Source organism: Artemia franciscana, chromosome 14, assembly GCF_032884065.1.
Source record: "Artemia franciscana chromosome 14, ASM3288406v1, whole genome shotgun sequence".
NCBI lineage: Eukaryota > Metazoa > Arthropoda > Branchiopoda > Anostraca > Artemiidae > Artemia > Artemia franciscana.
This window is the reverse complement of record NC_088876.1, coordinates 28,987,947-29,002,108: the sequence shown is the minus strand read 5'-3', so window position 1 is coordinate 29,002,108 and position 14,162 is coordinate 28,987,947. Positions and strand designations below refer to the sequence as shown.

The 14,162-nt window shown below is 35.2% G+C and overlaps 2 protein-coding genes across 2 annotated transcripts in view; both read left to right on the top strand.

Moving 5' to 3' along the window:
- The window catches only part of LOC136035539 (serine/threonine-protein phosphatase 6 regulatory ankyrin repeat subunit C-like), a 43,498-nt gene extending 37,712 nt beyond the window's left edge, over positions 1–5,786 (top strand). The window contains exon 4 of the transcript XR_010619464.1: positions 3,025–5,786. The gene's annotated coding sequence lies outside the window, so the exon portion shown is untranslated. The remainder of the gene's footprint in view (positions 1–3,024) is intronic.
- Positions 5,787–6,213: 427 nt separating this feature from the next.
- LOC136035541 (electron transfer flavoprotein subunit alpha, mitochondrial-like) lies at positions 6,214–14,162 on the top strand (the record flags this gene model as incomplete). The annotated part of the gene is given in 3 exon segments (XM_065717392.1): positions 6,214–6,277; positions 11,324–11,475; positions 13,878–14,162. Coding segments are annotated over 3 exon segments (402 nt in total), but the record flags the coding sequence as incomplete, so codon positions are not given.

Sequence of the window (14,162 nt, the reverse complement as noted above, 5' to 3'; positions counted from 1 at the left end):
CCGAAACTCTAAAAAATGGAATTTTGATACCAACAGTTGCATCAAAAGAATCGCATTTTAATACTGATTTTAAGTATATAAGTTTCATCAAGATCAGTTATACCCATCAAAAGTTACGAGCCTGAGAAAATTTGCCTCATTTCAGAAAATAGGGGGAAACACCCCCTAAAAGTCATACAATCTTAACTAAAATCACACCATCAGATTCAGCGTATCAGAGAACCTTATTGTAGAAGTTTCAAGCTCCTATCTACAAAAATGTGAAGTTTTGCATTTTTTGGAAGAAGACAGATCACGGATGCGTGTTTATTTGTTGTTTTTTTTTTTTTTTTTTATTCCCAGGGTTGATCGTATCGACTGAGTGGTCCTAGAATGTCACGAGAGGGCTCATTTTAACAGAAATTAAAAGTTCTAGTGCCCTTTTTAAGTGACCGAAAAAATTGGAGGGCACCTAGGCCCCCTCCCACGCTAATTATTTTACCAAAGTCAACGGATCAAAATTCTGAGATAGCCATTTTATTCAGCGTAGTCGAAAAACCTTTTAACTATGTCTTTGGGGACGACTTACTCCCCCACAGTCCCCATGGGAGGGGCAACAAGTTACAAACTTTGACCAATGCTTACATATAGTAATGGTTATTGGGAAGTGTACAGGCGTTTTCAGGAGGATTTTTTTGGTTGGGGGAGGGGTTGAGAAGAGGGGGATATGCTGGGGGAACTTTCCATCGATAATTTGTCATGGGGGAAGAAAATTTCCATGAAGGGAGCGCAGGATTTACTAGCATTATTTAAAAACACAATGAAATAATAAATATGAAAAAGTTCTTTCAGCTGGAAGTAAGGAAGAGCACTAAAACTTAAAACAAACAGAAATTATTACCCATTTGAGGGGCTCACCTCCTCCTAATACCTCGCTCTTTACGTTAAAGTATTTTTAGTAATTTCAACTATTTATTCTACGGCTTTTGTGATTCCGGGGTCATTCTTAATGAATTGGGACAAAATTTAAGCTTTAGTGTAAAGAGCGAGGATCTGACAAGGGGGCGAACCCCCTCATATATGTAATAAAAATATGAGAATACAAAAGTTCTTTACGTAAGCTAATTTATAAGTTACGTAAATCTTTTACTAATAAAAATATTCGTAAAAAATTAAAAGTTCTTTTAATTAACCAAAAAATCGGAGGGAAGCTAGGCATCCTCCCCCGCTCTTTTTTTCTCAAAATCATTCGATCAAAATTATGAGAAAGCCATATAGCCAAAAAAAAAAAAATGCAAATTTCGTTTTAATTATTCCTCTGCGGAGAGCCAAAATCAAAACATGCATTGATTCAAAAACGTTCAGAAATTAAATAAAAAAACAAGTTTTTTTAACTGAAAGTAAAGAGCGACATTAAAACTTAAAACGAACAGAAATTACTTCGCATATGAAAGAGGCTGCTTCCTCATCAACGCCCCGCTCTTTACGCTAAAATTTTTTACTGTTTTAAAAAGAAGAATTGAGAGACAGAGTCAAACTTTAGCGTAAAGAGCGGGGCGTTGATGAGGAAGCAGCCTCTTTCATATACGAAGTAATTTCTGTTCGTTTTAAGTTTTAATGTCGCTCTTTACTTTCAGTAAAAAAAACTTGTGTTTTTTATTTAATCTCTCATAAAAGTCCTTGAAAGCGGTGTTAAAATACATTTTTCGCGCACCTTACTGTGTGAGATATGGCCAGTCAATCGGGAACCCAAAACAATCTGTAGACAATTTCTCTGAAAAAAAATCTAGTAAGTTCTCTGTCTTTCGAAGCGCTCACGCTTTAGAACCATACTCAACCACTTTCACCACTGTAGCTTCCAATATCCTAAACTTGGTTTACATGCTTTCCTCGCAGTGTAAGCCTCTACAGTCTAGATATTATAGTAATCCGTAACCTTGGGTTTACACAACCACACTTCTACGCAAAATAGGAGGTTTTGTGGTTTGTTTTTCAGGTTTTATCCCATTTTTATCTAAAATTTATCCATCGTCGCAGTTGGTTTTATGGTATTTCACCTGAGCCGTTGAAAAAAAGGCATTTAATTTAATCTAAGCCGTTCACTGTAAACATGACGCCAGAAGGAAATCCAAAGAATTGCATTGGGTGATAAAGCCAAAAAGAAGAAGAGAAACGGAATTTTCAGAACCATTAATTTCATTTGTTATGAGCTATCCTGTCATCTTAAGCCGAAGATCCATAGTTAACTTTTCATGTTAAAGTCACGACGTAGGTAATAATGCTCCTAAACCAATGAAACTTTTCATGTTAAGTAAAGATGAACATTTTCCCTTGTTTCAGCTTGATCCTATGCTGTTGCTGTTTGACGGATCGATTTAATAAAATGATAGTGGATTTTATATGATTAGTAATATGATTTAATTTAATAGTCATGGTATTTTACTTGTAACTAATAGTGATAGTAATTCAATATGATCAGTAATAATAATTATTTCACTTCATTCTTTAGTTGGAAGCTGGTTAAAGCAAAAAAAAAAAAATGGAAACCAAATTGATCGAAATCCTATGTGATTTTTAAGGCTAGCTTTTCCATTGTTTGCCTTTGAATTTCCACTATTATAAGTTATCAAGGGTGACATAGTAATACTAAGGAAATATTGTTTTTTATTATTGTGAGGTTAGGTACTATCCAGAGGAATTGTCAACGGATAGTTTGAGTTTCTCGTTTGACTGGCCTTATATCAAACAACAAGCTCTGCGAAAAATGTTATTCTACCTCACTGTCGACGGCTATAATGAGAGAAAGGTTGAAATGGATAGAAAACGTTTTGCAGGTGAAGGTTGACAAATTGCCAAAAATCGCTTTTGTTGGCCATCCCTTTAGGTCCAAACGAAAAGCAGGTCGTCCCTCTTTTCGTTTCTCCGACGCCTGGCTATCGACTGTTGCTTCTGTATTTTGAGTCAGTCATTCTCATCTGTTCCCTTCTTGCTTATGCTTTATTCTAATTCTTTTCTAATTGTCATATTTTTTGGTCAAATAATCAGCATCTAGATTAACAATTGACAATGGATCAACATTAGCCAATGCGGCTATTAATAGAGCTCGAAAATTTTGATAGTCACAACGTTAACGTTAAGATGAATGATCCTAAGTTAAGGTAATTTTATTCACAAATGCATATAACAATGAAAAGACAATCCTTTTTCGTAGTAGTCGCCAAACAATTATTTCTACAAAATTAATATTCAATCAAAATCCACAAAGACAGAGAAAGAATTATTCCGAAAACTAGAAGAAAATAATTACCAAGAACTTAGGTGACACCTGGCCAAGGTATTACCTCCTTTATATTTCCTTGGTATTTGATATAAGTATAAGCTCAGATAAAATATATTTTTCTTAATTCATAAGTCGAAACATTCCATTTTATTTCCATTATTCATAGTTTCTCCGTAATTTTCGCAAATTTCTTGCATGAAATCGACATAGTATGTTAGAATTTTGTTTCCTTTTGTTTATAATAACTAATATTTCTTTTCTTCGCTATTAAGTCATGTTCTCGTTTGGATTTTTAAGAAAATAATAAAAGTTTATCAGACAATGCAACAAACAGTTTTCTCACGTTTCCATAGATTGTAACGAAAATATGATTTTTGGTCATGTTGATGTTTTTTGTGTATTATTTAAATTCAGAGTCAATATGTAAAACCAAGTTAACGCTTCAGATATATTTTTCTCCGCAAGTTAATTTATTTTATGTCAAAGTGTAAAGGTTGTCTATCATTTGATGTGACTATACATTAGACGTGGCATCAAACGTTGTACTAGATTTCAAGTCATTTTTTTAGCTTATTGTTTCACTTTGGTGACTTTGCTTTGCAAAATTATTTCCCTAAATATCTGCATTGTCTTTTTTCGTTTTATTGACTGGGTGAAAATCACCCCTTTTTGGCTCTTATCAATGGATCGTATTTGCAGAGATGTCTTTACCTCGCAGGGGGAACAGGCAAAGAGTTATGATAGACCCAAAAAATTTTCGCCCCCTTCTAGTTCAAAGAATACATAACATATTTTTATACAATATAGACAATGAAGCCAAATTTATGGTGAGGAGGCAAAGTTCTGTCAGTTTAGCCAGGTATATAGAGTTAAAGATTCATCACGTAATCTTTACAATCTTTCGTGGGAAGTCTTGATTTTATTTATTAAGAGTGATTCTGTCCGAAAGGCCCACTACTATTTTGCTAAGTGTGAAAGATGTATCTCTGTTTTTTTTTTATAAAGACTTGGTTCATCGATCTTATTCCTTTGTACATATTGTACAAGATTCATAATCACAATTTGCTAGGAAAGCTTTTAAGTTTGCTGGATCACCTAAAATACTTGTAAAAAAGAAAAATAGGCCTATTGAATACTGAATCTGTATATGTGTGAACTTGGTCAGGTCCTTTCAATGTTGTACGAATTCTTGTCTTATATTCATCCAAGTTTTTTTTTAATATTAAAGTGATAATAATGTACTTATCTGTTATAGCCACAACACTTAGTTCTTAGTTCTTCCTCTAAGTAGAACCGGTTTTTCTGAGCATGTATGAAATTCATTTAGTTTGCGATCTGTATTAATAGAGGATAGTTTCTGACCATGGATACTAAAATGAAAATTTGTTTGTTTAGCTTCCATAATTTTGTTAATAAAGTATTATATTTTCACCATATTTTGGTATATTTCATTGAGATTGAGCGTCAGAGAAACCGGTTCTACTTAGATGAAGAACTCAAGTGTTGTTGCTGTAACAGACAAGTACCGATAATGCTAATAATGAGATGAAAACACAACAACATAATATGCTATTTGACTTAGCTCCCTTCGATCATGGTTAGAAATGTCCAGGGTGGCAGGGTCCTTTTCAGATTGAAGAACAATTCTTACTGTTTTCCGCAAGAAGCCGTTTTCCGGTTTTCAGTTTTCCGCTTTCTTACGTTGCCTGGAACACTGTTTTCTGCAAGAAGCCGTTTTCCGGTTTTCAGTTTTCCGGTTTCTCACGTTGCCTGGGACACTGTTTTCTGCAAGAAACCGTTTTCCGGTTTTCAGTTTTCCGGTTTCTTACGTTGCCTGGAACACTGTTTTCTGCAAGAAGCCGTTTTCAGTTTTCCGGTTTCTTACGTTGCCTGGAACACTGTTTTCCGCAAGAAGCCGTTTTCCGGTTTTCAGTTTTCCGGTTTCTTACGTTGCCTGGAACACTGTTTTGCCGCAAGAAGCCGTTGTCTGGTTTTCAGTTTTCCGGTTTCTTACGTTGCCTGGGACACTGTTTTCTGCAAGAAACCGTTTTCCGGTTTTCAGTTTTCCGGTTTCTTACGTTGCCTGGAACACTGTTTTCTGCAAGAAGCCGTTTTCAGTTTTCCGGTTTCTTACGTTGCCTGGAACACTGTTTTCCGCAAGAAGCCGTTTTCCGGTTTTCAGTTTTCCGGTTTCTTACGTTGCCTGGAACACTGTTTTCCGCAAGAAGCCGTTTTCCGGTTTCTTACGTTGCCTGGAACAAAAGCCTTAATATTCGATACAGGAGCCTTAAGCTTGTTTCAACTCGTTATGAATATATTGTGTTGATTTACCTATGTTGTTTTTGCTTATGTTGTTTTTTCTGCAATTGGTTCAGTCTCCTTGATTTGGGTTTTGCACAGTGTCCCTATTGCACAGGGTTTTACGAGACTTAGAAATTTTAAGGACTCTATTAGGATAAGGCGGCTGAAAATCACCATTTCATATACCAAAATGATCACCATTTCATATACCAAAATCACCATATATACATATACATATATATATATATATATATATATATATATATATATATATAATATATATATATATATATATATACATATATATATATATATATATATATATATATATATATATATATATATATATATATATATATATATATATATATATATATATATATATATATATATATATTTATATATATATATATATATATATATATATATATATATATATATATATATATATATATATATATATATATATATATATATATATATATATATATATATATATATATATATATATATATATATATATATATATATATATATATATATATATATATATATATATATATATATATATATATATATATATATATATATATATATATATATATATTATATATATATATATATATATATATATATAATTTATATTATATATATGACAAGAGCTCACTAAGTCTGATAGACTGGAGCTTGGTGGTGCAAGAGTTGTGGTCAGTGGAGGTATGTAATGTAGCCATCCTAGAAAATATGTTTCAGTTTTGATTCATGTACATGTATACAAGAATGAAACCGTCGGGTACTCGAATTTCTATTAGTAAAAGTTCAATACTCTATAGCTCCTGAGCTTAACAGAAAAGACAACGTTTGTGGTAAGGACAAGTGACTCTAGGTGTAGTCATCGTCACTTGGGATTTAGTTCTGACGCCCTGTTTTTCGCCATCATTAATGATTGCAGAAAATAATGAAATAAAAATTAGAAAATTTCCGACAGATAATGAACTTTTTGGCAAAGAAATACTACTTTTTTGGATTTTCTACAATTAATTATCTCTAGTTGTATGAATCAATAATGAAAGACGCGTAACCAGTGATGATGGGGAGGAAAAAGGTGGGCTTACAGGAGCTTTTACGCATGACAATGCAGAACCATGCAGGGACTGAAAAAAAACTTTCTATGTCTGAAATGCAGTGTGAGCCGAATCTTATAATATTAAAAAAGTTTTTTTTTTTTTTACTTGTTGTAACCTGTTTTAAAATAATAATGTCTTTGGCAACGTGGTACTAACAAATAACGGCAGTCACATCGCTATGTGTTCTCGTGCTTTTTTTAATAGTAAAAACATCATAGATTTGAAAGAGAGTCTCTTTTTACAGTTACTATATGGTTTAGACAATATATGTACAAAGGACAGCGGGGGATTCAGGGAGGTTTGCTATCCTTTGCCCTCCCTTGGTTTGTGAGCAGTTTTTTATGTGTAATTTTCAATGACGTTTATGTGTACCTGTTGATCTTCAAGAGGATAGCTGTACTCCCCCCACCCCTATAATGGTTTGGGTGTAGCCCTACTTAAGTTCATATAAAACTGGTTGGTATAATGGTATCGACTGAAAAAAAACCTGGGAGGCCATTGATAAGGGAGACAGGGGCTTTTTCGGACGGGGGCATGATCAGACAAATGATATTGCTCGTTCAGATATCGATACAAAAATTTGACAAAAATGTCAGTAGATGGCGAGCATGTAACGCACGTTCGATCAAATTCTGACTAGAATTCAGTAATAAATGTTCCTTTGAGAGGGTCAGATGCAAATTTGGAGGTAAATTTAAATTTCTAGCTGTATGTTCCTTGTCAATTTTCAGGCGTTCTGCAAGCTTTAGGGGAAAGCAGTTTCGGCAGGTAAGAGAGTGATCTATTGGCTACTTTCTAATTATAAAGTAATGTATATAATTTCATATTTTTTTTTTGGCAGCCATCTTTTTATTAAAGGTCACTGTGGGGCATTTCCGGACACAGATTACGGGGCATGTACGGACATTATTTCTTGCCTGTCCGAAAATGCCCCCATCATGTGAAGTTCAAAGTGAAGTGTTAAAACTCTTGCCAGAGTTTGAAATAAAGCTGCACAGACCTGCACAAGTTTCACTATTATTCTTATCAGTTCTAATACTTTATTTCTTTTCAGAAAATGGTACGAACGTATCCATTAGATCCATCTATTTCGCTAGTTTTAGAACCATCTATTCATGGAGGTAGAATTGTGCTATTTAGGATTTGTTTTTAGAATTGTTTTAAAATGGTAAGGTGTACCTAAATTTGAAAGTTCGTAATTTTTTAAACCTAAAAGAAATTGCACTATTATTTAATAGTGGAAAAAGATAGACTGTAAGCTATTCTGATATTAAATTAAACACAAGTTATCTGTATTTAATGAAGTAAAAATTTAATGCACATAATAAAGCTCTTCTATTCTTGAGATAACGTTAAAAATACTTTGCATTCTAATCTAATCGCCCCTGTGCAGTTGTTCTTAAAGCTAAAATTCTGACTAACATCAAAATCCTAACATCAATGCAGTTAGATAATTCTTGGAAGAACGACTGGCAGGACTTTATAGAGGGAGAGGGGGGAATAACATAAAAAATAAAATATATTTGATAATTTGATAGTTTCACTATTATTCTTATCAGTTCTAATACTTTATTTCTTTTCAGAAAATGGTACGAACGATTCAGCGAAAACGAGACAAACCACCCCCTGATCTAGCAACGTTACAAAGAGCAGTCGCTTCGATCGTCAAAGATGGTAGCTCTATCAGAGCAGCTGCGGAGAACTTTGGACTCAAAAGGTCAACAGTTAATGATGCCCTTAGACGATACCGTGCTGAACTGGATGCCCAGCCCGATATTCTGGAAACTGATAAATCTCCGGCTAAGGTCCTGCCATCTGAGAGACGTGGATTTTGGCAAGTTTTTACTAGAGAGCAAGAAAAGCAACTCACCGAATATTTAAAAGCAGCATCGCTGATGAATCATGGGCTGACAGGGCTTTCAACTCGTAAGCTTGCCTATGAGTTTGCAGTAAAGCTTAATGTGAAGATGCCCTTAACGTGGACGGAAAAGGGAAGGGCAGGCCTAGACTGGTTCTCTTTGTTTATGAAGAGAGGAAATGAGCTATCAATCCGGTCTCCAGAAAATACTAGGCAAGCACGTGCTTCCGGGTTTAATGCTCCAGTGGTCAGCAAGTTCTATGACAACCTAGCAGAAGTTTACAGCAGGCATAAGTTTCCACCTAGCAAAATCTGGAACTGTGATGAAACAGGTATCCCTACTGTTTTGGATCCCCCCAAGGTTGTAGCCAGGAAGGGGGCTAAGCAAGTCTCACAAATTGCTTCAGCAGAGCGGGGAGAGAACACGACTATGCTAGCTTTCATCAATGCAGCCGGACGGGTTATCCCTCCTGTTTTTGTCTTCCCTAGAGTTCATATGAATTGCCGGATGTATAACCTGGGCCCACCTGGAAGTTTAGGTCTGTCTAACAAAAGCGACTGGATGACGGATGACAATTTCCTCCTCTCTATCAAGCATTTTCAAAGTGAAACAAAATCGACGAAGGAAGATCCTCACTTGCTTTTGATGGATAACCACGGCAGCCATATCTCCGTTGAAATTGTTCACTTTTGCAGAGAAAACGGAATTGTTGTGCTGACGTTCCCCCCACACTGTACACATAAACTGCAACCCCTTGATATCAGTGTTTATGGACCTTTTAAAAACGGGCTACGTAATAGTTTCAACGAATGGCTTATAGCACATCCAGGTAGCAGAATATCGATCCACGAAGTAGCCGAGCTATCCCGACAACCGTTCCTAGATAAGTTCTGCCCCAGCAACATTGTTGCTGGGTTTCAAAGGCCCGGTATTTTCCCATTCAATCGTCATGCTTATGGCGAATCAGATTTTCTCCCTGCTCTCGTTACTGACGTTCCACTAGCTGCAACTACTAACTCTACTACAGAGGCAGCAGATCACGGTGAAGTTATCCAGGACTCTGAACCTGAAGGTCCCGCTCCCGGTACATCCGGGACAGCTCCTATCACCCCCGAGTCTGTAAGGCCGCACCCAAGGATTGACCCAACAAAAAGAAATCCTTCGAACGGAAGAAAAAGAGGAAAAACCCGCATACTGACAGATACCCCTGAAAAAGAACAGCTGGAAAAAGAAAAGCACAACAGAGAAGCGAAGAAAGCCAAGAAAAAAACGCCACAAAAGAAAATCACTAAAACCAAGAAAATGGTCGGTCGTCGACAGACCAAGGTGGGAAATAAGCGAAAACCATCAGCTTTCATCAGGCTTTCAGTTTCGGAGACCAGTTCATCAGAACCCGAACTGCCAGATGACATTTGTGATGATGAGTCGGACATGCACTTGATTTGGGAGAGGATGATGTTGTGGCGAGCGACAGACCGGTTTCTCCCATCCAAATCGGAAAGTTCGTTCTCGTCAAGTTTGAATTAGGAAAAAGCAAGTCTTCGTGTGTGTATTACGTTGGGCTAGTCGAGTCCATCGATAACGATGTTGCTGACGTCAAGTTTTTGAGAAAGATTGGCCCGAAGTTCGTATTCCCAGAGATTGAGGACAAAGCAACGGTCGACAAAAAGGATATTGTCCTAGTCTTACCAGATCCTAGTTCCTCAGGTGGGACAGCAAGATCCATTGCTGGACATGTGTTTTCACGTGATTTCTCAGCCTTTAATATAAAGTGATGGTTAAGTACCAGTACTTTTAATTACTTTTCTTACTTTTACACAAATATACGAAGTTTGTTAACACTTGTGCAGTACTTTTCTTTGAGAGGTGGGGCATGTCCGATCATGCCCCGGGGGTGTCCGAAAATGCCCCATGGCGGGGCATTTTCGGACAGCATGACCAAACTTGGGAAAATCTCATTTCTGAAAATGTGGTTGTAGATAGGACAATGAGGTTGTTGGTGTGGATTGCCAAATAGTTTACCTTCCAAAAGGAAGTATAAACACAGTGATCGGTCCAGTACGGAAAATGACACAACCGAAAATCTGAAAAACGTCCGGAATAGCCCCGGTCTCCCCTACCACTGATGGGCATTCCGCTGATGGTGGTTCCTTTTTTTGCACAGGAGCAAAGAATTTGTTTTATAAAACAATCTAATATACGAATATGCTCATTTTTGCTGGAAATTCTATTTGATGTTTAATGTACGCCCAATCACGACTCAATAGTGAATGGATTACTTTGAAATATTATTAAATTCAACCACTAAATTATGATTTCATTGCCCATGAGCTGTTGTTTTTTTTTTATAGACATCTAGAATAAACGATGAGAGTCCAGTAAAAAAAAAAAAAAAAAAAAAAAAAAAAAAAAAAAAAAAAAAAAAAAATCTAGTCTGAAACTGCTTGTAATTTTGTTTGACACCTTTGGGGAACGCTGATTTCTCAGGGTGGTTTCTTTGAATCGTCTCCTTAATGTAAAACAAATCGATCGATATAAAGCAATTGAAATGCTGTGATTTATTAAGATTTTATATGTTTCTTTTTTCTGTGTTTCTTTCTGTCATATGATAGTGAATTTAAACGTGATAAGTATGTGTTATATACCTGATTCACTCCACGTCAACCCGTTTGGTTTTGGGTGAATTATATTGTTTTTTTGTATGTAAATTGATGTTAAGGTTAAATAAATATATCATGTCATATTCTGTTTGTTTCATATTCATTAGTCTGCTTTAGGTCGTGGATTGAAAAATGGGGAAAATTTTAAGATGCTCTACGACCTTGCTGATACTATGAACGCTGCCGTCGGGGCATCACGGGCTGCTGTCGATGCAGGCTTTGTTACTAATGATCTGCAAATCGGCCAGACAGGAAAAATTATCGCTCCCGTAAGTTTTTTGTCAATAATAATGATTTAACTAAATTACTAGCTAAAATAAATAATTTTAAATAAATAATTAAACTGTTCTATATTACTCTGTAAATCCTCCATTTCAGAACACCTTTGTAAACAGTTTCGGTAATTTTGTCAGAATTGAAAATGTAAGATAGAACCTTTAGGCGTGATTGCGACTGTAGGTAATTACGAAAGTAAAACAGTTCAAAATATGGATGAAACCTTTTTATTGACAGTGAACAGATATAAAATTTAACTGGATATTTCGAACACATATACAGTGTTCATCATCAGCAGTAAAACAGTTTTACATGTCATTTAGCTTTTTGTGGTAAATAGCAATTATTTCATCAAAATTGCGTAAATTGTTAATATCGGACCAATCTTCAATATACAGCCACATAATAAGATTTGAAGCAGTAACGGTTTTAGGCTTCATAAAATCGGGGGGAGGGGAAGGTATGCAAAAATTATAGTTGTGAGAATTTTTAATTTATTAAGTACCTTAATAGGAGAATAAAAATATATAAAAAAAATAATGTAAGATGTCAGAAAACCTGGGAGGGGAGCTGTCCTTCCCCTTCCCAGGTTTAGAACCACCACTGGTTTGAAGACGAGGGCAAAGGGGGGGGGGGAGAGATCAAAGATGATAAATCTTACCCAATGGAGGCAAAGCTGAGGGGGACTGTGAAAATTATTCATAATAGTTAGAATAACATAAAGAGAGGCAATATATCCTTTAAATTCGAGGTTTCATATGCCCTTAAGAATCTTTTTCTTTAAGGATTCCTTAAAATGCTACGTAATATGTATTATTGCAGTGATTATTATATGATGCATTAATACGTCATTAAATAATTAATTTTTCCTTAGAAAACTGATAATAATAAGTGATATGGATGGTTTTTATGTAATCCTAATAGTTTAGTGCCTTACGTATTCGCAGCTGCACTTAGTTTGAGAATTGAGCCATGACTTCATTATGGCTTTTCCAGGCGAAGTTGTTCAAGTTTTTTTTTTTTTTTACTTTTCCTATCAGCTCCAATCTATTACTATTTTTAAGGCTAGTACAGCAAATTAGGGGTATTTAAGAGTTTTTTTTTTTTTTTTTTTTTTTTTTTTTTTTTTTTTTTTTTTTTTTTTTTTTTTTTCAGGAAATCTCAAATCTGCTGAGCGTAAAGCTGTTTTCTAATAGGTGGAAATTCAATTCCTATAACGTTTTTTCTTGTGACAAATAATTCTATCTTGATTATAATGTCACTTTGTAAACATTTATTAAGCAAACAATCTGATTGACATCATCGTCAGTCTTTTCTAAGCGGCTCTGTCCATGGCTAGGGATGGGGCCTCCTTTGAATTGATACTGTGGCTGAGGAGGTGTTGTTTTATTATATCAACCCATCTGATGCGTGGTCTCCCTCGAGATCGTTGCCAATCATTTTAGAACGGTTGGAATCCTAGAGTATAATACAGGACTATATAAAAAAAAACATTCTTAAGGTGAAAGTGTAAGTAAGCTATAAACAAAAGAATAAAAAAGAAAGTAAAAAGAAAAAAGAAAGAATAAGAAATTCTAGCTGATAATGCAGGGCCATATAAGAAAACATTCTTAATGTGATAGTGTAAGTAAGCTATAAACAAAAGAATAAAAAAGAAAGGATAACAGCTGCCATCCACTCAAAAAAAACAAAATTAAACTTTTGCTCAATTTCACGTCTTCTGGGTTTGACTTGTGGTTTCAATTTGATCCAGTGGATAGCAGCTGTTGTATTTCAAAATTAAAAAACAGAAATATCATAAAAAGCTTGATAATTTTATTAGTAGGTGAAGAATCTTATGGAAAAACTGTTTTCCGTTATCGTCGGAGTAAATTTTACTTGAGCGAGAATTTTCCTGCTCATTCTGACCCAGTTTCAATAAAAAGAAAGCAAATAAGCTCTGTATTAAATTTTTCGTCAATAAAGCCCACAAAAAAGAAAAGAAGAGGGAAGTACACGAAGTATAGATGCAAATGTAGAGAAAACTTTAGACTCTATATTTTATGGTATGGGGAGACTGAATCCAGACGAACTTTTCTCTTTGAACTGGTTCCTGGTCTGCGAGTGAATTTCAGCCACACTACAAAAAAACAACAGGTAAATCGTATGAAAACTGGATACTTTTTCATAATTCTGTCAGGCTAGGCTCCTAAATTCCCCCCTAGTCTTTTGAAGGGCTGCGAGTTTTTTCCGTAAAAACTAGCCATTTAATGAACGAATTTGACATTTGTTTTGTATTTTTTTTTGTCTGAGAATAAAATAATCAATTTTAGCTTTTGCTTAACGAATAATGTGACTTGAGAATTTCGTATGTCCATTTTTGAAAAAGAAAATAAATCTAGTTATTCTTTCACAGGAACTGTACATAGCTGTTGGTATATCTGGTGCTATCCAACATTTAGCTGGAATGAAAGACTCAAAAACAATTGTTGCAATCAACAAGGACCCAGAAGCGCCCATCTTCCCGGTTGCTGATCTTGGGCTGGTTGCCGACCTCTTCAAAGCCGTTTCAGAGATGACGGAGAAATTGTCTAAGAAATAAAGCTTTCATATACTTTCTTATCATTATATTTCTGTCGTGTTGGCTCAGATTTGAGTCATTTGTTCATATATTATCGTAACTAATAAAACGTTGGTTTTA